The following is a 22,265-nucleotide window of genomic DNA, read 5'->3' as shown; positions in this document are numbered from 1 at the left end:
CACAACGTCTCGCAGCGCGAGGCGTTGTGAGCTTGTAGATCTGCTATTTTTTGGCAAAGAGGTATCAGTGTAGAGGAAAAAAGAGTAGACCAAGTAAAAAAAAAAAGAAGCTTAACACATTGGGTGCCAAAACCGTATATATACGGTTTTGCGCATACTAACGTTGAGTGCCAAAACCGTATATATACGGTTTTTGAAAAAAACTTTTCCTTCACAGCAACAGGAAATATCACTCCTACAAGATTTAGACTCCAATCCACCTCCTGGTTAACTTATGACTTCAAAAACCTGTATCTCGGCTCCTGTGCACTTTTTTTTTTTACAATGTTAATTTAACTATTTTCAACTGGCTGCAACTATGGAATGGATTTCCGAATGTTTTAAATTTTTTCCCCCCGATTGTACGAGACCTGTATGTGTGTAATGAGGGGATCACCGTGAGGACGGTGATCACTGAAAATATTTTGTGACTACTTGAAAAAGGTTCAAAATGTTTAAAAAGTCCTGGCACTCAAAGTATAATATTTTAATAAACCTCTGGCACCCAATGTGTTAATCTAAAACACAATTTTATACAATATAGGGGGGGGGGGGGTGGTCCCTGCTTCATCTCTCTATCTCAGCTAAGGGGGTCCTTGGCCTGAAAAACATTGAAGGCTCCTGCAGTAGTGTCCAAACAGCTGAAGAACAGTTTTATACTTCTTCACTGTGGTCTATTTCTAAACCTCGACAGGTTGTGCTGCTTCACTTCCTTCCGCTAAAGCCAGTCAACTTTCAAAATCTGGCCAGTCATCATGGCATCATGGCGGCTCCGCTCCGCTGGGTCTTAAAGCCAACGTTATACTTTTTGGCCTGTCCGGTGTCGTGCATCCAAAGTAAAGCAGCTTAGATATGCAAGCTCACTCCGTGCCGGGAACGCTACGCATTGTGAGCTTGTAGATCGCCAATATTTGTGCTCGACACCAGCCACGCAACTAAGTATCCTTTATCCCCCCAACTATCCCCCCCCCCCCTCTCTCTCTCCCCTTGACTGACACACACACACACACACACACACACACACACACACACACACACACACACACACACACACACACACACACACACACACACACACACACACACACTTTCTCTCTCTCTCTCTCGCTCGCCCTGTCCCTGGGACCCTCCCATTCTTGCCATGTATGTCGTGGGGTGGTGGGGTGGGGTGGGGGGTGGTATCAGGTGGCTGGTTGAGGTTCTATTTTCAGCCAGGGGTTTCTGGATGACAGAACAGCTACATGGAGCGATCTACGAGACACAACATGCAGGAGGTTCATTATTTTTTTTCTTGCTTTCTCCCCCTGCTTCCCCCCCACCCCTCCCTCAACCCCCCCCCCCCCCCCTCCCCTTCTTTTGCTTTCTCAAAATGTGTTGGATTTTTCTTTGGAGCTAAAAGAAGGCGCCGGTTCGGTGGGGTTTGGAGGGTGGCCGAGCGTTTTGAAGGGATTTAAAAGGAAGGACCGTACGGCCGCTGGGGGTCGGACACCATGGGGGTCTTCGCTCCGTGTGCCGCCCCCCTCCCCTCCCCACCCACCTCCCCCTCTCCTCCTACCGTTTGCTTTGGACGGCCAGACCAGAAGAGAAGGAACATCGGAGCATTTTAAGTGGAGAGAGAGACAGACAGAGAGAGCGAGAGAGACAGAGAGAGGAGATAAGCGGGGAGGGAGGGAGAGGGTGTTGATGCTCCTTTCTGTTCAGAGGTGTTTCTGTCACAGGTTTGGGTGAGAAGAAGTTTGTCTTTTCTCCCCCCCACCCTTTTGGTGCAGAAAGAAACACACGGGTGTTGTGCAAGGTGCAAGGGGTGGGGGCAAGTTGTAGGAGGGTGTTGAATATGAGCTGTGTGTGTTCTTGCGGGACAGTGGTGAGCTCAGGCTGTGTGTGTGTGTGTGTGTGTGTGTGTGTGTGTGTAGGTGTGGGGCCGGTAGCGGAGGGGGGTTTCTGAAATAAATAGGCTGGGACCCCTCAGCTGTTTCCACGCGTCACACTGCTAAATTAGGCACCCTCACCCCTGACGCGCTTTATCTTATGAGGAGGGTTCAGGGCTGGGGGGCTACGCAGGACAGGAAGCTAATTTGTCCACCGGACACAGCAGCTGGCCTGGGTCACGTCGCTAGACGTCACCAGGCAGCAGCTTTGGTTAGTCACGATTACACATTTAAGTTGACGATTAATTGTCACTCAAATAATTGCGATTAACGATTTAATTGTGTGTTTGGCATTGAACATTGGAACATAAAGAATTGGGCAGATGTGACAAACAACTGAAATATGCAAAGAAATGATTGACATATTCAATAATTTTATGCCTGTACAAATAGCAGAAATAGCTGGTCTACAAGCTTACAATGCATCACGAAGTGACGCGTTGCTATTTCTGCTTTTTTGATATTTGAAAATGTGTGACAAAATTTCAACATAGAAACGATTATGACTGTTATGCAAAAATATTTGTGATTATCTCAAATAATTGCGATTAAACAATTATGTAATAATTGAGACGGGCCTAGCTTTGGTTTGTTTTACCAGGCAGATAGATGTGTTTTAGTTTGTTTTAAAGGCCAAGACCACTTTGGTAGAGGTCTGGGTTGTGTATTTACCTTGTCATTATGTAACTCCAAAGGTGGACAAGAATGCAAAAATTATTGCTCCATTGATTATAAATTGAGAATTCAAAATATGCTTCTCTTTGACTTACATTGTACAGTGATACAGCCGTCAAAGTCACTCTTTTCGCACGTAAACAAACCTCTACCTAAGTGGTCTTGCCCTTTAGCAGGCAGATAGATGTGTTTTGGTTTGTTTTACCAGGCAGATAGATGTGTTTTGGTTTGTTTTAACAGGCAGATAGATGTGTTTTGGTTTGTTTTAACAGGCAGATAGATGTGTTTTGGTTTGTTTTAACAGGCAGATAGATGTGTTTTGGTTTGTTTTACCAGGCAGATAGAGATGTGTTTTGGTTTGTTTTACCAGGCAGATAGATGTGTTTTGGTTTGTTTTACCAGGCAGATAGATCTGTTTTGGTTTGTTTTACCAGGCAGATAGATGTGTTTTGTAGTAAAGAGTAAAGAAAAGAAAGAATAGGATGTCCAAAGTGGCTCACGTGTCCATGGAACTTTGCAAGATCATATGAATACATCCTGTGTATCATGTTGATCTTCTGGGTTTATACTTAGCTGTGCGTGACGGTGTCTTGTACCAACAAATAGTAGATCTATAGGCTCACATCTGCTACTTTCGGTGCACTATACACAGCGCGCACAGACGCGTATAAATCTGACATCACTGCTCCTTGGTGGTAAACAGCTCTTCAGAGTGCAGAGGAGGTGATAGAACTCGTTGACTGGCATTTCAGCAGTAACAACAAGTGTTTCTTAACCCATTCAATCCGGGAACGTATACTGTGTCATTTTAGATTATTAGCTGTAACCATTATTTTATACTTTGGGCTATTCAAAAATAGCAGCTCTAGAAGCTCATAGTGCGGCACCGAGTGCTGCACTATGAGCTTGTAGAGCTGCTATTTTTTTTCTAAATTGTGCAAATTTCTGCAAATCTTTGAATATATATATATATATATTTCTTAAAGCAATTTTTTCAAATCTTTGCTTTTGGGGGGTTCTACAAATGTCTTTAAAAAAAAATATATATATGTTGCTATAATATCAGTGGTTCTCAATCTTTTTTTCATGTCAAGGACCCCCAAAATGATATGTATTTATCCGCGGACCCCCCATCTAAAAATATTTTGTTCCAGGGACCCCCAGAAGCAAAGATTTGAGTTAAAAATGTATATATATGACACGAGCGCTACTCTGCGCTACTCTGTGCCAAGCTACGAGCTTTCTGCAAAAGCTTTCCCCACAATACTGGATACTCGGGTTCAAGTGGTCAAGAACACTCTATGGCCTTCAGAGATTCTTGTTTTGGGGGTAAAGTAAGAAGCAAAACGAGCACAACCTCTGTCCTTTTTAAAACAACATTTTACCGGGCGGGTGCACGGCTCAACAACACTTCAATGTATAAGACAAAAGAATTGCCAGCACTCCAAAGTGCTTCTGGTACTTTTTAATTCATGAGAAGGCATGGGCAAACAAACACGTGTTTGTTTTTGCCCGAGCCTTGAATCATGAATTTGAAAGTACCTGACGGACTCCGGAATGCTGGCAATTCTTATATCTTATACAGCAGTTGTTTTGGGTGTCATCATGTGGAGACTTTAGTGCATTGGTTCCCAAAGTGGGGTCCCGGGATCCTTCTTCGGGGGGGTCGGGGGACCAGGGAGTTCCCCTTAGTTAATATAGCATCAGAATAATTTTAAGCATATTTTATCCTGTGGCTATTCAAAAATCTTTGTACATCTTTTAAAACATTTAATTCTTTTCTGGAGGTTCCTGGCACAAAATATTTTGAGATGGGGGTCCGCAGCCAAATGCATATCACTTTGGGGGTCTTTGACATGAACAAGTTTGAGAACCACTGCTTTAGTGTTATATCTTCCATGGGACTTGAATTTAGCAGCTAAAGGAGTGTCTGTCACTCTGCTCCTGGGACTTTGATTCTGACTGACCTCCCCGAAGACAGCGTCCACCTGTCTTCGTTTGTAGAGAGAGAACAAATGGCTTCTCTCCTCCTTCCTTCAGGTTGCTGCTGCTCATGCAGACACTCTGTGTAGCCAGGCTGTGAGTGAGAGAGCTGTGTTTTACTTACTAGTTTACACTGACAAGGTAGTCGTACTTACATCAGCGTGACGGTCACCGCCAGCGGCTAGGCTTGGCTACGCTACGCTATATCATTCAACATGCTGAAGCTGGTATGTAGGCCTGTCGGAATTGTTGCATAATCGTCTAATCGCAATTATTTGAGATAATCGCAATTATTTGGCATTTGGGATCTTGTTTATTTTGATACACTTATTGGTTTTTAGCTCTTGCTCATTTGATTTTCATATTTGTCTCATCTGTTTAAGAAAGTAGGTATAGCTGATATATTGCACTTTTACCTTAGCGCTAGGTATACTCTTAGTTGCTTGCTTTAGAAGAGAATGCACTTAAGACTTCTGGTGATTAGTAGTTTCCTTGCCTACCTATGTTGAATGCACTTATTGTAAGTCGCTTTGGATAAAAGCGTCTGCTAAATTACCGTAATGTAATGTAATGTATAATCGTTTCCATGTTGAAAAATGTTCATACATTTTCAAATATAAAAAAAAGCAGAAATAGCAGATCTACAAGCTTACGAGTCACGAGCGTTGTAAGCTTGTAGATCTGCTATTTCTGCTTTTTTAATATTTTCTAAATTTCTATCTAAATTGTTCTATTTGTTCTATCTATCTATTTCCGCCTTTTTTAATTTTTTTTTTAAAGTATAATAATATTAAACATGTCAGTCATTGTTTAGTATATTTAAGTTATTTGCCATATCTGACCTGTGCAATTTTTGATTGCGCCTAAAAGGCAAACCAAAAACAAAAAATATATATATTGATATGTTCCACTGTCCAATGCCACAAACACAATTAAATCGTTAATAGTTATTTGAGTGACAATTAATTGTCAACTTAAATGTTGTAATGTTGACAGCCCTACTGGAATGTAAAGGGTGTGAATGCGAGGGAGTGATGGAGGGAGCGCTCTCTCTGCTTCCATTCTTCTGTCAGGACTTGTTTCATGGTTTAGGGAGTTGCCAGTTTTAGCAAAGTCAGGCGTTTGAAGTTCTGGAAAATGTCCAAGGTCTTTTTCTTCTTGCATTCTGCTACTGTATATGCTTGAAATGCTCTAATTTAGTACTTAAGGAGCTGGAGGGCAAGTGAGCTGGTGTTTTTTGTCATGTTTACTCTCGCATTTAGCTTTGTCTCCAGTGGACGGACACCTGTACTCCTAATTTGTATTACTAATTGTTTGTGCATCAAAGTACACGTTTAATACAGCTATGTTTTATTGTCTTATGGTTGTGTACAAAAAAAAAAGCATATCGTTGTTGTCGGGCAGAAAAACCTTGTATCTCATCATATTTCAACATTATTTGTACATCAATGACCTACCAGATGTGTGTCAAAATGTTCATGCCCAGATGTATGCAGATGATGTAGTCATTGTGTCATATGGTAGGGACTTGACAGAGGCTTCCTTAGTCCTGACATCTGTGCTGACCAGTGTTCACTGTTTGTCTGCATGGTAAGACAAACAGACTGACCATGTCTTGGTCAGTCGCTAAACTCGCTTTAGCATCAATGGAACAGAAGGTGGCAGTAAGGGGTACGGGGAGAGTTAAGTGTTGAGGGCTGAGGTAGAGTCTGAAGAGGTGAATCTTCAGGTTACGGCGGAACATTGGTCAGTGAGTCTGCAGTTCTAACTGCAACGGGGAGTTTGTTCCACAGTCGCCATGTGTGACTCACAAATGATGTAACACTCACCCCGGTTATTCACGTGGATTAAGGTTCTCAGTCATTTGGTTTCCATAGAAGCCAGCATGTCTTTTATGGAAGCATGTCGCACAGCGAGAATAGCCGATCTACAAGCTCTCAAAGCGTCACATTGAGAGCTTGTAGATAGGCTATTTCCGTTTATTATCTTTCTTCACCTGGTTGGCAGTATGTAGAACAGCAGGAACAACAATAAGTAGTAGAACATAATCATTTGGGGGGAGTGGGGGGCTCATTTTACAATGTTTTGCAAATCGCACATTAGGACTTGGCCCATATTTGTTTTTTCAGTCGTATGATTTTCTTTTTGCCTTAATCCATGTAATGAATTCTAACCCGCTGGTCCTCTTGTGTTCGCCAGGTGGTGGAGCAGGGTATGTTTGTGAAGCACTGCAAGGTGGAGGTGTACCTGACGGAGCTGAAGCTGTGTGAGGACAGCAACATGGACAACGTGGTGACCCGCCGCTTCAGCAAAGCCGACACGATAGGTAGGCACTACTGTTGATTTTGTAGACTAAAACCATGACGACAAAATGTTCGTCGACTACCTTTTTTCACTGACGAAAACAATGCCGTGATGACTAAAGCTATGACTAAATATACTGACAATTTCATCAACAAATCAACAAATAAAATGTTATGGAGGAACTAGTGGAGAAGAGATCCAGTAGAACTAAAACACAAGTAATTTCATGTTTGGTTGCGCTTGGGTGTTGTGCTCTGAAAATAACAGATCTACAAGCTCATAACGCGTCGCAGCCCAACGCGTTGTAAGCTTGTAGATCGGCTATTTTCTGCATACAGCCAAGTGAAAATCAGCCATTTCGATGCCATCACAGCCCGGCAAAAATATTATTTTGTCGACTAAATCAACTGTATATTTAGTCAACTAAAACTCAATCTGGGAACCCATCGCCAACTGAAAATGAAAAACAGCGCCCTCTGCTGTTTGTTCTATGTCTGTTGGCTCTGGGCGGAAGAAAACGTAGAGCCAGAGCGCAAAGGAAACCGGTGTTTTGTATGCCTTCAGCGCGTCACTTCCGGTTGGTGCGACTATGTTTTCATTCCCACTAACAATATTTCTACACGGAACACTAACACCACTTCTCCCAGAGAACATCGATCGTTTTGGTTATAAGCCCACTTGTTTCTATGATGAAAGAGTAAGTTAAAATGTGAATATCTTTCCGTGGTTTTGTCTGCTCCGCGGACGTTATTGTTAAATTAGTTTCGGTTTGTTTCGAGGGGGGAAGGATGGATGGACACGTGAATCCCGCCCACTACATTTGATTGGGTAAAGCGCGGCCCGCTTCCTGATCTGAAGGCACGCCCATGCGCACTTGTTATGACGAACCTCCCCGACAGATTCCAACGCAGTGCAGAATCTGTTCTTGAGAGATTAACTAAAACTAGACTGAAACTAAAACTTTTCAGGCTCCAAATCTTTGATTTGAGATTTTTTTTACATGAACCCCAGCATCCCTATTCTGAGGGGAACATTAGCCAATGATATCAGGATCGATAAGTTCACTACTCAAAAATAGAAGATCTACAGGCTCATAGCGCTCGGTGCCGCGCTATGAGCTTGTATATTGATACATGAGCTTGTATATCTGCTCTTTTTTCAACAAAAGATATCGGTGTCTAAAAAAACACATTGATAAGAAAGAAGCACAGGGGAAAACCGGTGACATCAGCAGGGTGACCTCAGGGCAGGTCATTTTATGAGGGTCATAAGGTCAAAGTGAGGTTGGCACGGAGGCCATGACCTCCATGAACTTCCTGCCCTGGTAGGAAGTATTTTCTGTGTATTGTGTGTTTATATCGTTGCTGGCCAGGCAGAAACCTGTATCTCCATATTTTGCGTACATTAATGCCCTACTTCGTCATAATACAGTGAGTGTCACAGAAAAGTAGCAAAACATTGCCCGATCTACAAGCTCGCAACGGGTCACGTAATATTTTTGTATCTTTTTTAAGTGAAAGTGAAAGTGCTTAAGTGAGTCTTATTATCTAAATAATAACTACATTAGAATAATTTTTTTTACGTAAAGACGTTTTTAAAGTAAGACATACAAAGGTTTCCACCCGACAGCGACGATTATATTCAAATGAACATTATCGGTAGATATCACAAGTACTGAAGCCTAGAAATAAATATCAAAGAAAAATAAAAAGTTTGCACGCTGTAGCTCCCTTTGGGAACTTTTATTTTATTTTCCTTTGATATTTATATTTCTTTGATGCTTTAGAGTTCAGCACCTGCCATTAAACGGTATGAGGGTGTGTCACCTCCTTTGATCCTCGCCTAGAAATAGCGACTAATAATCAGGGACAAACAAAAATAAATACCTCATTATGTTAATGACGACTGCCGTCTCCCACAAAGCTGGAGTGATGAGCAACTGAAAAGTTGGAACCTCAGGATGGAAGACAGTCAGTGAAGGGTTCCCAAACTTTTCAGGCCGCGACACCCCAAAATAATCATATTTGAACTGGGGACCCCCCCCCCCCCCACACACTCTGACAAGCACTTGGAATTGTAGGAGTTGAGACATTACTTTTTTGAAAATAGCAGATCTACAAGCTCTTAATGTGTCGCATCATGATGTTGGGCTAACAATATTGATTCAATATGACATTGTTATTATTATTGTGGGATCGCTAAAGCGATCACACTAATGTTATTGCCACTATTTATTATTATATCTTCCCACCGTTTTTTGACGGCTAACTAGTCCTTCATACTTTTAGCTACAAACTCCATTCCAACTCTACAACGTTCGGCCTACTTAGGACATATCGGCTACCATTTACATTTTTTAAATCATTTGTACTTTTAGAGATATTTCACTTTTTACTTCTAAAAAACTCCCATTCATTTCAATGGAGAAATTCATACTTTTAGCTAGAGACTCCGTTCCAACTCTATAACGTCCAGCCTACTTAGGACATATTGGCTACCATTAGATTTTTTTTAATCATTTGTACTTTTAGAGATATTTTCACTTTTTACTTCTAAAAAAACTCCCATTAATTTCAATGGAGAAATTCATACTTTTAGCTAGAAACTCCGTTCCAACTCTATAATGTTCAGCCTACTTAGGACATATTGGCTACCATTAGAATTTTTGAAATCATTTGTACTTTTAGAGATTTTTCACTTTTTACTTCTAAAAACTCCCATTCATTTCAATGGAGAAATTCATACTTTTAGCTAGAAACTCCGTTCCAACTCTATAACGTTCAGCCTACTTAGGACATATTGGCTACCATTAGAATTTTTGAAATCATTTGTACTTTTAGAGATATTTCACTTTTTACTGCTAAAAAACTCCCATTCATTTCAATGGAGAAATGCCATTTAGCCACAGTGGAGCCTAGCAACTGCTTATTATACCCTAACAACACCATATTAGAGCCTAGCAACCACCTATTATGCCCCAGCAACCGTGTATTAGACCCTAGCAACCACCGTTTTACCCTAGCAACCACCAGTTTCACCCTAGCAACCGCATATTAGACCATATAAACTGCATATTAGACCCTAGTAACCCCCTATTAGACCCTAGCAACCGCTTATTAGGCCCTAGCACCCACCTGTTTTACCCTAGCAACCACCTATTAGACCCTAGCAACCGCCTATTAGACCCTAGCAACCGCCTATTAGACCCTAGTTATCACTGTTTTACCCTAAAAAACTACATTTTACACTATTCAACACTGCCAACACTATCAAAAGTAACTAACTACTAATACTTTAACACCTTTCAAACCTTTCAAACCTTTCACACCTTTCAAACCTTTCAAACCTTTAGAACCTTTAAAACCTTTAGAACTTTTAGAACCTTTACAACCTTTACAACCTTTCAAACCTTTAGAACCTTTCAAACATTTAGAACCTTTCAAACCTTTAGAACCTTTCAAACCATTCAAACCTTTAGAACCTTTAGAACCTTTAGAACCTTTAGAACCTTTAGAACCTTTAGAACCTTCCAAACTTTTCAAACCTTTCAAACCTTTCAAACCTTTCAAACCATTCAAACCTTTAGAACCTTTAGAACCTTTCAAACCCTTCAAACCCTTCAAACCCTTCAAAACTTTCAAACCTTTCAAACCTTTCAAACCTATAACACTACTAACACTATCAATACTCAATACCAGCAACATTCTTAGCGATCCCACACTGTTTCTTCAGGAACAGTACTTTCTAGTTATGTTTATTATCAACATTGGCCATGATCTTCAGTTTGGTGGAATATTAATATTACATAATAAACTGTATTCATGTATTTATTTTGAAGCACTTTAAAACAAGCGAGGTAGTTCCCACTAACTCTAAACCAGGGGTATTCAACAGGGGGTCCGGGACCCCTAGGGGGTCCTCAGAGTTACTACAGGGGGTCCGCCAAATCTTTGTGTGATAGGATTTTTTTTTTTACCTTAACCACTTGAACCCTAGCATCCCTTTTCTGAGGAGAATTTTAGCCAAAAATAGCAGATCTACAAGCTCACAACGCCTCGCAGAGCTTGTAGATCGGCTATTTTTGGCAAAGAGCTATCGGTGTAGAGGGAAAAAAGAGCAGACCACGTAAACAAAAAAAGTTAAATATGAAACACAATTTTATACAATATAGAGGTGGTCCCTGCTTCATCTCTCTCTCAGCTAGGGGGTCCTTGGGCTGAAAACGTTGAAGACCCCTGCTCTAAACCATAGACACTAATAACACATATAATATCAATTCTGCATAAATATGAATTCCACTAACCTCTAAAAACGCCTATAGAGAGGGTCACTTCAAATCCATAGAATAGATGTATCACTGTTGGATGCAGAAATAACTGCCTTGATGATGCAGTGACATTAACGAGCGTAAGCGAGCGTCAGCTGGACACAGACTCGCGCCCCACCCCTCTGCTGTGCTACAAATTGAAAGTGACAGTTGGAGTCAGTGTAGTTTTACCTCTGAAGCTCTTGCATGTTACGGAAGACATGGATGATAATAATGATTATGCCGGTAAGTCAGCTCACATTTCATATCGCTGCTGTCGGGCAAGAAACCTCTCATTTCAATATTTGTTTTTATTAAGTATTTTTGTAAAGTAAAGCCCCTACTTGATCATACTACAGCGTCACACAAAAGCATAGAAAAAAGTAGCAAATCTACAAACTCAAAACGCAGCGCGAAGCGATGCATGTTGAGCTTGTAGATCTGCTACTTTTTCTGTTACTTTTCCTGAATAGTAAGTTTTGGACATATGAGGTTTCCGCCCGACAGAGACGATATCACACAACATACAGTAAGAACCCTTGTAACTTTCACTGGCAAAAGAGTAGGTAACGAATAAACCAAAAATAGATACAAAATAAATAACAATAAATAATACACTGTGGCACAATATATTGTGAGTGTGACATCCCTGATTTATAATGTTACCTCTGCCTTTTTGGGTCAGCTTAAACTATTAAAGTATGTTATAGTACAGTATGTAATGTATTATTATGGAAGGTGTTGACGATGATCGAAATAAACTAAACCTAACTATATAGGTTTAAAGTTGTTTAACTGAGTTTGATGCTATATTAACACATTTTGCTGGGACCCCCTGTAAGCCCCTAACCCCTGTCGGGTCCCCGGACCCCACTTTTTAGAACCACTGAATTAAACAATGATTGTTGTTAATAATAATAACAACAAAGTGCTGCAAAGCAATTTGAGCATAAAATATATAAAATAAAACATACACATTTAAAAGCCTAAGGATAGCAAAGATAGAGAAGGGAATAACAGAGGATCTACAAGCTCACAGCGAGCTTGTACATCTGCTATGTTTGAATATATATGTTACAGGGAAAATGGCATTCCAGGGAAATTGAAAGGGGTACGCTTGTTTTCATGCCCCTCATGCAATTCTGTAGAATCAACGCTAGAGGGCAATGCAAGCCAGACATGAGCCCCACACCACACACGCACGCATGCACAAACCAGCACGCACACACGCATGCGCACACGCGCGCGTGTACACACACACACACACACACACACACACACACACACACACACACACACACACACACACACACACACACACACACACACACACACACACACACACACACTCCAGGGGGCGGGCTATGTTAGTGCAGTGAGTGGCACTTGGGGCAAACGCAGTCCCCACACAACATCATTTACGATTCTGTGCCTATCGGTACATAACTCGGACGGCGCTTAAGTCGACTAGCAGACCATCGGCCGGTCGTCGCGGGCACTCGCGCCTGGAGGCGCTCGGGCGCGACTCCTCGGCCTCAAGGTCTGCTAAGTCGGAGCGCCTACCGTCATGGTCCAAAACTATACTTTATCAGCGAAAAAAAAGTAGTCCGCGGTTGTTTGAAAAAGTAATGTCCCAAGCTGGAGTCAAACCCCGGCTCCCAGTGGTAGTGGGTGGGGAGTCCAATGATTATCGAAGTGCGCCACTGAGGCTTGTACTAGTGGTGCAAAGTAACAAAGTAGCTTTACTCAAGTACAATTTTGAGGTATTCGTACTTTACTTGAGTATTTCTCTCATATTATCCATTTTATTTTCAGCGTTCCCCTAGCGTAGCTTCCTGGTTAGTATGTTGTTGTTGTTGTGGTCGTCGTCCTCGCATCAAAGCCCCGCCTCGCAGCACCGCCCCGTGCCTATAAAACAAGCGCTTCCCTGTCAATTTCCCTGGAATGCCATTTTCCCTGTGACATATATATCAAAGATGTTTTTTTTTGTTTTTTTTACATATTTCTTTTGGCAGATGTGGGTACACTGGCCAAATACATATCAATTTAGGGGTCCATGACATAAAAAAGTTTGAGAACCACTGGTCCTAAATGATGCCCCCCCCCCCGACCCTTTGTTTCCAGACATGATCGAGAAGGAGATGAGGAAGCTGTTCAGCATTCCGGACGACAATGAGACGCGGCTGTGGAACCGGTACATGAGCAACACCTTTGAACCGCTCAACAAACCCGACAGCACCATCCAGGACGCAGGCCTGTACCAGGGACAGGTAGGAACCCTGACCCTGACCTTGACCCTATAACCTAGCTCTGGTCCAGAGCGTTAACTAGTTCTCTCCAACGCTCTGTTAGGAGCGGTGCTATTCCCATGGACCTTAACCCATTCAATCCGGGAACACATACTGTGTCTATTTGAGATTTTTGTGCACATTTTCACGATTTATTTTCAAAAACAGCAGATCTACAAGCTTAGTGCCGCGCCATGAGCTTGTATATCTGATGTTTTTGAATAGCCAAAGAAATCTAAAGTGACACAGATGCGTTCCCGGATTGAATCTAGGTTAAAAATGAAAAATAAAGACAAATATTTTTGCTACTCATCGAAAACAAAGACTATAATGTTATAAGACTACAATGTTGAAAGACTATTCTCTGTGGTGGGAAATGTCTCAGGACCCTCACCTTTTTGTGTAAAGTCCACTTTTTGGGCAGAAAATAAAATATGTCCTGTCAGACGAAAATATTTTGTGTCATTTATAATAACACTGTTAAAACACTTTCCAAAATAGCAAAAATAGCTGATCTACCGTTATGAGCTTGTGTGTGTGTGTGGGGGGGTGGGGGCTCATTGTGGGCTGCACTAAATCAGCCACAAAGTGGTTAAAGTGCCTAACTGCATTGGTTCTCAAAGTGGGGTCCAGGGACCCCCAGGTGGTCCCCAGCAATATGTCTAAATACAGCATCACAATCATTTTAACCACTTTATCCATTTATACACGAGCAGCACATAAAAAGACTTCATTTAGAACTACTGCCTCACAGAGAGGCAACTCCCCACAGTCACTCACCTGGGAGTTGACCTGCTAAACAGGACTCTGTTTATGTCCAGATGAATCTAGACGACCGGCGGCCACAATGGGCCGGCATGCCGTAGTCCGCTAGGTGACATTCCATTGACCACCAGGCCAGCTGTTCAATTCCAGAGGATTGTCAGGTCCTTTTCACCGGGCCTCAGACAAAAGCCCCCACTAAAAGTGGCCCCTAAGTAACCACGCCCACCTGGGCAAAACACCAAAGAAAGAGAGAGTCCCCGTCACACACAGCTACCGCTTGGAGAGGAAACCAGGCGGTTGAATGTTTCAGTCTTGTAGTTCAGGGGCCTTCAATGTTTTTTCAGGTCAAGGACCCCCTTAGCTGAGAGATAAATGAAACAGGGACCCCCCCACTGCATATTCTATGCAATTATGTTGCAGATTAAACTTTTTCATAGATTTCATAGATGGCTTCATAGACTCGTTTGACAGCAGCATCAGTGTTGTGTAAGTTCATGTTTTCTGTGCATTTTCAAGCATTTAGCCACTTACTGTAAACCCACAATACTTGGTCTGCTCTTTTTTCCCCTCTACACCAAATCTGTTTGCCGAAAATAGCCGATCTACAAGCTCACAACTTGTCACAGTGCAATGCGTTGTGTGCTTGTAGATCGACTTTTTCTTTTTGGTGAACGTTCCCCCCAGAATAGGGACGCTAGGGTTCAAGTGGTTAATGGTTAACTCTGAGGACCCCCTAAGGGGTCCCGTACCCCCTGTTGAAGACCCATGCGGTACCGTTTGAGAAATCAGTGGTGGGAGGGTCTGGTCTACAATACACATCATTTTGGGGGTTCCTTGACATGGAAAAGTTGGAGCACCACTGATATAGCAACATACTGTTAGGATTTAGAAAACATTTTTAGATATGTATTTGGCCGCGGACCCCCATCTCAAAATATTTCGTTCCAGGGACCCCCTGACGCAAAGATTTGAGATACAAATGTTCGCTTTAAAAATATATTATATATACGTTCAAAGATTTGCACAAATGTTCAAGATTTTTCAAGAATAGCAGATCTACGAGCTCATAGTTTGTATATCTGCTATTTAAAAAAAATCATGAACATTTGTGCAAATCTTTGAATATATAACGGTTAAAGTGGTTACACAGATGCGTTCCCGGTTTTAATGGGTTAAAACAGCTCTATGATGAAACTAACAGAAAAGTCACTCCCACATCGTGGTCCATGCTCTTTTATTGACATCATCTGGTTGCACCCAAAAACATGATCATGACAGCCTGTTTCTTTTGTTATCTTTTTTGTTCGATTTAGTCGTTATGCCAATTAATTCCTCCCCACACACATTTCTATGTGTCCGGTCTAAAGTTATCTTTTCCCAGATTGCGTTTTTGGTGAAATCAAGCCATAATCAACTGCCGATAACTAAAGAACAGAAGATCGCGGTTACAATTTGTCTTTTTCAGATGATAGAAGAGACCCCCCCCCCGCAGACATCTGTTGTCTACATCAGCTTTGAAAACAAATATTTCTGTGGGTCTCGGAAGATTAGCAAAAACGCAATGTGTACATTTTCTTGGGCCGTTTTTCTTCTTCTCTATGCCCTGATTTTACCTAGTTTTTTATTTGACCCTTTTGCCTAGTAGGGTCCCATGTATTGTTTGGTTGCCTTTGCTGTTTTTATGCCATGTTTTTAAACCCTGTAGCACTTTGTTGTTGTTATTATTATTATTATTGTTATTATTAATATATAGATAATAGACATCTTCTCTGCTGCAGGTTCTGGTCATAGAGCAGAAGAACATGGATGGTTCGTGGCCAAGAGGCTCCACCGCACCTAAGTAAGTCAAATATCACTGTCTGTCTGTCTGTCTGTGTGCCTGTCTGTGTGTCTGTCTGTCTGTCTGTCAGCGTGTAGGGAACCTCAATAAGCAGTGGTGTAAAGTAACTAAGTACATTTACTCAAGTTTTGTACTTAAGTACAATTTTGTGGTATTCTTTACTTTACTGGAGCATTTCCAATTTTCAATACTTTTCCCTTCTACTCCACTACATCTCAGAGGCAAATGCTATACTTTTTTGAAAACTACAATTATTATTATTTGAAAATGTAGTTACTAGTTACCTTGTAGATTTTGATCATTATTACAAAACATACATTACCCACTTCAGCCCTACAGTATATACATTTTGGCCATTTGAACATAGCCGATCTACAAGCTCACAATGCGTCGCGATGCATTGTGAGCTTGTAGATCTGCTATTTTCAAAAGATATTATACATTTGAAAACTTGTGAAATTGGACATTCTGCATAATGAGTACTTTCCACTTTTGGTACTTTAAGTACATTTTGATACCAATACTTTTGTACTTTTACTCAAGTAAATTTTGAATTCCGGACTTTTACTTGGAACAGAGTATCTCTGCATTGCAGTATTGATACTTTTACTTAAGTAAGAAATGTGAGTGCTTTTTTCCACCACTGACAATAAGTGAGTCAAACATCACTGTCTGTCTGTGTCAGTGTCTAGGGAAGGTCAAACATCCTTGTGTCTGGAAGGTCAACATGCACAACATATCGTTGCTGTCGGGCGGAAACCTCTTATCTCCATATTCTACCGTTTTGTGTTTTTTTTTTTCACACAAAAGTATCACAAGTAGCAGATCTACAAGCTCGAGGCGCGTTTCGAGCTTGTAGATCTGCCACTTTCGCTGTTTTTGAATTTGAATCCTGAAAAGTTACAGTTTTGGACATAAGGAGGTCTCCACCCCGAACAGAGAGACGACATTTACAGTCACACCTCAATGAGAGAATATTATTTCAGTGTTTGATTTTTTGATTTGACAAAGCATTTGATGTGGAATGTAAGCCCTGTAATATAAACCTATGTGCTACTTAAACATAATGAATGCTGCTCTCATTTACAAACTATACTTCTTTAAGATCAGAGACATGACCACCCACACGCACGCACGCACACACACACACACACACACACACACACACACACACACACACACACACACACACACACACACACACACACACACACACACACACACACACACACACACACACACACACACACACGGTTGGGATCCTTTAGGAGAATTGAAATAGACCTTGAAATGTGTTCTCTTAACCCATTCAATCCGGGAACACATCTGTGTCATTATTAGATGTCTTTGGTATAAAAAAAAAAAATCGTGAACATTTGTGCAAATCTTTGAATATATATATATTTTTTAAAGCAAACATTTTTCACTCAAATCTTTGCTTCTGGGGGGTCCCTGGGACAACATATTTTGAGATGGGGGTCCGCGGCCAAATACATATAATTTTGGGGGTCCTTGACATGAAGAAATTTGAGCACCACTGATAATAGCAACATAGGTTTTTTCAAAAACAGTTTGAATATATATAATTTTTTTAAGCAAACATTTGTAACTCAAATCTTAGCTTATAGCAAATTATGGGGGTTCTACAAATGTCTTCTAAATTCTAAGATTTGCACACATTTTCATGATTTCTCCAAAAATAGCAGATCTACAAGTCTTGTACATCTGCTATTTTTGAGTAGCCCAAAGAAATCTAAAAAATGACATTGCGTTCCCAGTCCTAATGGATCCCTTAACAGACGGCCAGTAGCAGCAGTATTAGTTAAGGTAAACGCCACAGGAATATAGAGAGCGTTTCATTTGATTAACTTCATCTCCAGACTGTCTCTCTGTCCTATCAGTCCATGTGTGGGTTTGCTTGGGCTTCTCTTGTTGAAACTCATCTCATTCATAGTTTTTTTATTTTTATCCATTAAGACCGGGAACGCATCTGTGTCATTTTAAGATTTCTTTGGCTATAAAACAAATTGCAGATCTACAAGCTCATTGTGCGGCACCAAGAGCTCGTAGATCTGCTATTTTTGAAACATCTTGAAAATGTGTGCAAATCTTTGAAATATATATATATGTTTTAAAGCAAACATTTTTTTACTCCGATTTGTGCTTCTGGGGGTCCCTGGAACAAAATATTTTGCACAAATGTTCAAGATTTTTCAAAAATAGCAGCTCTACAAGCTCATAGCGTGGCACTCGGTGCCAAGCTATGAGCTTGTAGATCTGCTATTTTTGAATAGCCAAATAAATTTTAATCCCGGATTGAATGGGTTAAAGTTTTTATTTTTCAAGAAAGTTTCTCCTTTCTGCTGCTTCTCTCTCTCTCTCTCTCTCTCTCTCTCTCTCTCTCTCTCTCTCTCTTTCTCAAAGCCTGATTTATACTTAGTTGCGTGCCGGTGTCGTGCACCAAAAATATAGCAGATATACAAGCTCATAACGGTACGCAGCGCAATACATTTTTGCATGACGTAAGCTTATAGATCGTCTACTTTCAGTGCGCCTTTCGTTATTTGTGTGTGTGCACCGGCGATACCACACACAGCGAAGTCCACCGAGCCCGTAAGCATAACTCAGGCTTCACACTCACTCTCTCTAATCCGGTGGTTCCCAAACAATGGATTGAGACCCATGTCTGGTCACGGGCCCATTTTTCTCGTCTCCTGTTTTTTTTTTTTTATTAAATGAAAAAACTAATCCAAATAAATTCATAAAATCAAATACATTCCACAAATGTAAAACAAAACAAAAAACCTTTTAAGAAGTAGTGAAAATAGCAGATCTACAAGCTCACAACGCGTCGCATCTGCGACACGTTGTGTGCTTGCAGATCTGCTATTTTCATTAGTTTGGGTAATTTCTCTTTTTGGGTCTGGAGCCAAAAGGTTTTGGGAACCTCTGCTCTTCTTAACTCATGACCTGTGTGTGTGTGTGTGTATATATATATATGTATAAATATATATATATCTTTTTATTTTATTCTTTTTTACTCTTGTTGTTTTGAACTTCAGGGCATCTGGTGCTTCCAATCTCTGTGCTTTGCCAAAGATCTCGCCTCCTTCCTCTTCATCCCTCACAAACAATCATAACAGCAGCAGCTTCAACGGCAGGAAGTAAGACCTATAGTGGGGGGGGGAGGGGGGTCCTTCTGAACACTAGACTGAAGTGGGTGGGTGGGTGGTGGTGGTGGGGGGGGGGGGGGTAGTTGTTCCCATACCGATACCGTGCAGTTTCGGAAAAGCTGCCGATACTGCTTAAAAGGATCCCTGGCTAATAAGCCAAATATGCCTTAATTATAATTGTCCTCTATAACTAAAATTTAAAATTTAAAACACCTTAAATATTTTAGAAATTGAGTGAAATAGCTTTCACTGAATGGGGCAATGCCCATCGCAAGTTGATGATGTCCTTCTGTCCATGTGTGGTCTAGCCCTATGGAATTTATGGAATGCATGTGAAATTAAAAAACAACTTAATACTTCCTAAGGTTCTTTTTTTCTCTTAACATTTTTATCCCACGATTTTGTAACCCATTTTTTCACCCAGTGCCAATTGTCTAAGTAATCCTGGGCTCTACACTCCCTCTGCCAGCCTAGGGAGAGCCTAGAGCCGAGGTCATGCCTCCTTCAATGCATGAGAGCTAGCAAGCCGCTTCTCATCACCTGACAGGGGGAGGTTCCCTGGTTAGACGTAGCGCGTGGAAGGAACATGTTATTCCAACCAGTTCCTTTCCCCTTCATCAGGCGCCCCGGCTGACCAGGGGGAGGCAGTATAGAGACCAGGATTACTGCATGTTTTTGTGAGGGTACCTACCTTACTTCCTAAGGTTAATATGACTATGAGCATCAAATAAATATTTGAAATAATTTTTTTTGCACACGCATTTGCACAGACATCATCAACTTGTGACAGGCATTGCCCCTATTGAGTGAAAGATTAACTATTTCTAAAATAAATAACATATTTAAGGTGTTTTTAATTTTACATTGTAGTTATACAGGACAATTATAATGTATGGATCCTTTTAACTCATTGAGTGCCATTAACGTGTTTCACGTGTTTTAGCGCTATGGTGCAACGTGCCATTAACGTGTTTCACATGTTTTTGGAAAAAATAGAAAGAAAAAAAAAGCCAAGATATCATTATCTGAAGATTTGCAGCTCCATCACTCCTTGTTTAACTTATAACTGAAAAAGGCTGTATCTCGCTTCCTAAGCACTTTTTTTTTACTTTGAAAAAATAAATAAATAAAAATTGTAATGGCCAGAAATAGATATTAATAATTTGGGCACTCAATGAGTTAACATGCTGGTATCGGTATCGGCGAGTGTGCCAGTCTACCCCATTCCGATACCAGGTATTTTATCATTATTATTTTACTAACTTATAGCTGCACTTTAACACTCATTATTGGAATTTTGATTTTAAATAATTTGCAATTATCTCAAATAATTGCAATTATCGTTGTGGATATCATCATGTCCCCTGCTTGACACAGAGAGCTTTGTTAATCCAACACAACCAGCTTTCTGGGGCCGTTATCTCTGAAGTTTTAATGCATTTTAAAGTAGGGCTACAACAACTGTTAATCAAACTAATCGACATAATTAGTTTTAAAAAATATTTTAAATGTAATTTTTTGAAACTTAAAGGTATCATGACATTCATGTTTACACCACATTCAGAGTCTTTGTCCTGGTCCTTCAAACGTGTACAAAAAGTTTTAACTGAAAATTCCACTCCAGTGATTCACTGTAGGTGTTTTTGTCTCACATTTCTAAAGCCTTTTCAACTGCAATGAAAAAAGAAATCTTTGCCTGCGGGTGTCGCTGGTGAGGGATTTTGCCTGTCAATCATCGCCTCTGCTCCGCCCCCCCCAAAGGAAAGGATAGGGGAGGGGAGGGGCGAGGAGGAGAGTGGGCGGGATTAATCGACTGTGACCTCACTGTCGAAGGGCCAAGCTCAGATTACTTTTCAGCCTAATTATTCAGAAAACCCCAGACCACAGAAAATCCACTGAATGTTCAAAGTTCAGATTTTTTGGGTGTAATTGAGGTCATAAAACCCCCCCAAAAAACATTAAAAATAAAAAAAGTGAAAATGAATGTCATCGAACCTTTAACAAGAATAGCGAAGATTTTTAAACCTAGCACCGAATTATCTCCTTGCCGAAAATAGCCGATCTAAGATCAATACAGCTCTGTCTCTGGCTGTGGTCGGGGGGGGGGCACTTGAAGGTGGCCTCCTGACTCTGCAGTTTCCACTGCAAACCAGGAGGGGCTGATATAGTTGGATTATGTGGTATTGATCTGTTTGTCCTTAAGCCACAGCAGTGCTCTCTCTATCTCTCTCTCTCTAAAGGTGACTCTCCACCAAACAGACTACCGGTACTTCAGACTTCAACAGACTGGTGGTCTGTTGACAAAAGTTGGCATTTAGTTCAGCATAAGCAGTCGGCCGATGTGCACATTGTTGTGCTAATGCATTAGAGCTTGCAGGCTGGCCTGCCAGTGTTGCCAGGTCTGCTTATTATAAGCGACTTTGAGCTTGTTTTCCTGTTAAGTCTCTTGTAAATATTCATGGTTGCTTTTGTTTGGGCTTGTTTCTGAAGTGTAGTTGCTTATTTGGGCTGGCTTTCAATATTCTTTTTGAAAATAGCTGATATAATAGGGCTCAATTGTGGTCCTATGTATTCAATTCATCAACAGAGCATAGCATATTAACGCATTAACACATGTCATCAACAAATAGAAATAGCTATATTTACAGAGGAACAACGGCAGCAGTGTATAACTCCTCATTTCAACAGGATTTCATATTTATCTCCACTCTTAGTTTTCTGACAGATGCTTTTTCAGGCCAGTTTTGAAATAAACCACTGATTCACGTCCTTTAATGCATTGGTTCTCAACCTTTTCAGGCCGTGACCCCCCAAAATCATCATATTGGAACTGGGGACCCCCCAAATAATCATATTCATACTGGGGACCCCCCACCCTGACAAGCACTTGGAATTGTGCTAGTTGAGGCATTACATTTAGTTTGACTCGGTTCCACAGATAACTATTGTGAAAATAGCAGATCT

At 41.0% G+C, this 22,265-nt stretch overlaps 1 protein-coding gene across 5 annotated transcripts in view; it reads left to right on the top strand.

The window, feature by feature from the left end:
* The window catches only part of usp15 (ubiquitin specific peptidase 15), a 66,805-nt gene that overhangs the window by 8,601 nt on the left and 35,939 nt on the right, over positions 1-22,265 (top strand). For 2 of the 5 annotated variants that reach the window (XM_080420649.1, XM_080420648.1), the window contains exons 4-7: positions 6,825-6,951; positions 13,360-13,505; positions 16,067-16,128; positions 19,191-19,292. In XM_080420649.1, the coding sequence (XP_080276775.1) occupies positions 6,825-6,951; positions 13,360-13,505; positions 16,067-16,128; positions 19,191-19,292 (437 nt within the window). Of the gene's footprint in view, positions 1-1,279; positions 1,314-1,729; positions 1,764-6,824; positions 6,952-13,359; positions 13,506-16,066; positions 16,129-19,190; positions 19,293-22,265 lie in introns of those variants that run through there. The other 3 variants (XM_080420651.1, XM_080420652.1, XM_080420650.1) reach the window with 3 other exon arrangements.

The sequence above is a fragment of the Gymnoscopelus braueri genome (genome assembly GCF_963280865.1).
Source record: "Gymnoscopelus braueri genome assembly, chromosome: 23".
Lineage (NCBI taxonomy): Eukaryota > Metazoa > Chordata > Actinopteri > Myctophiformes > Myctophidae > Gymnoscopelus > Gymnoscopelus braueri.
The sequence above is the reverse complement of the archived record's forward strand: the minus strand, read 5'-3'. Positions and strand labels throughout refer to the sequence as shown.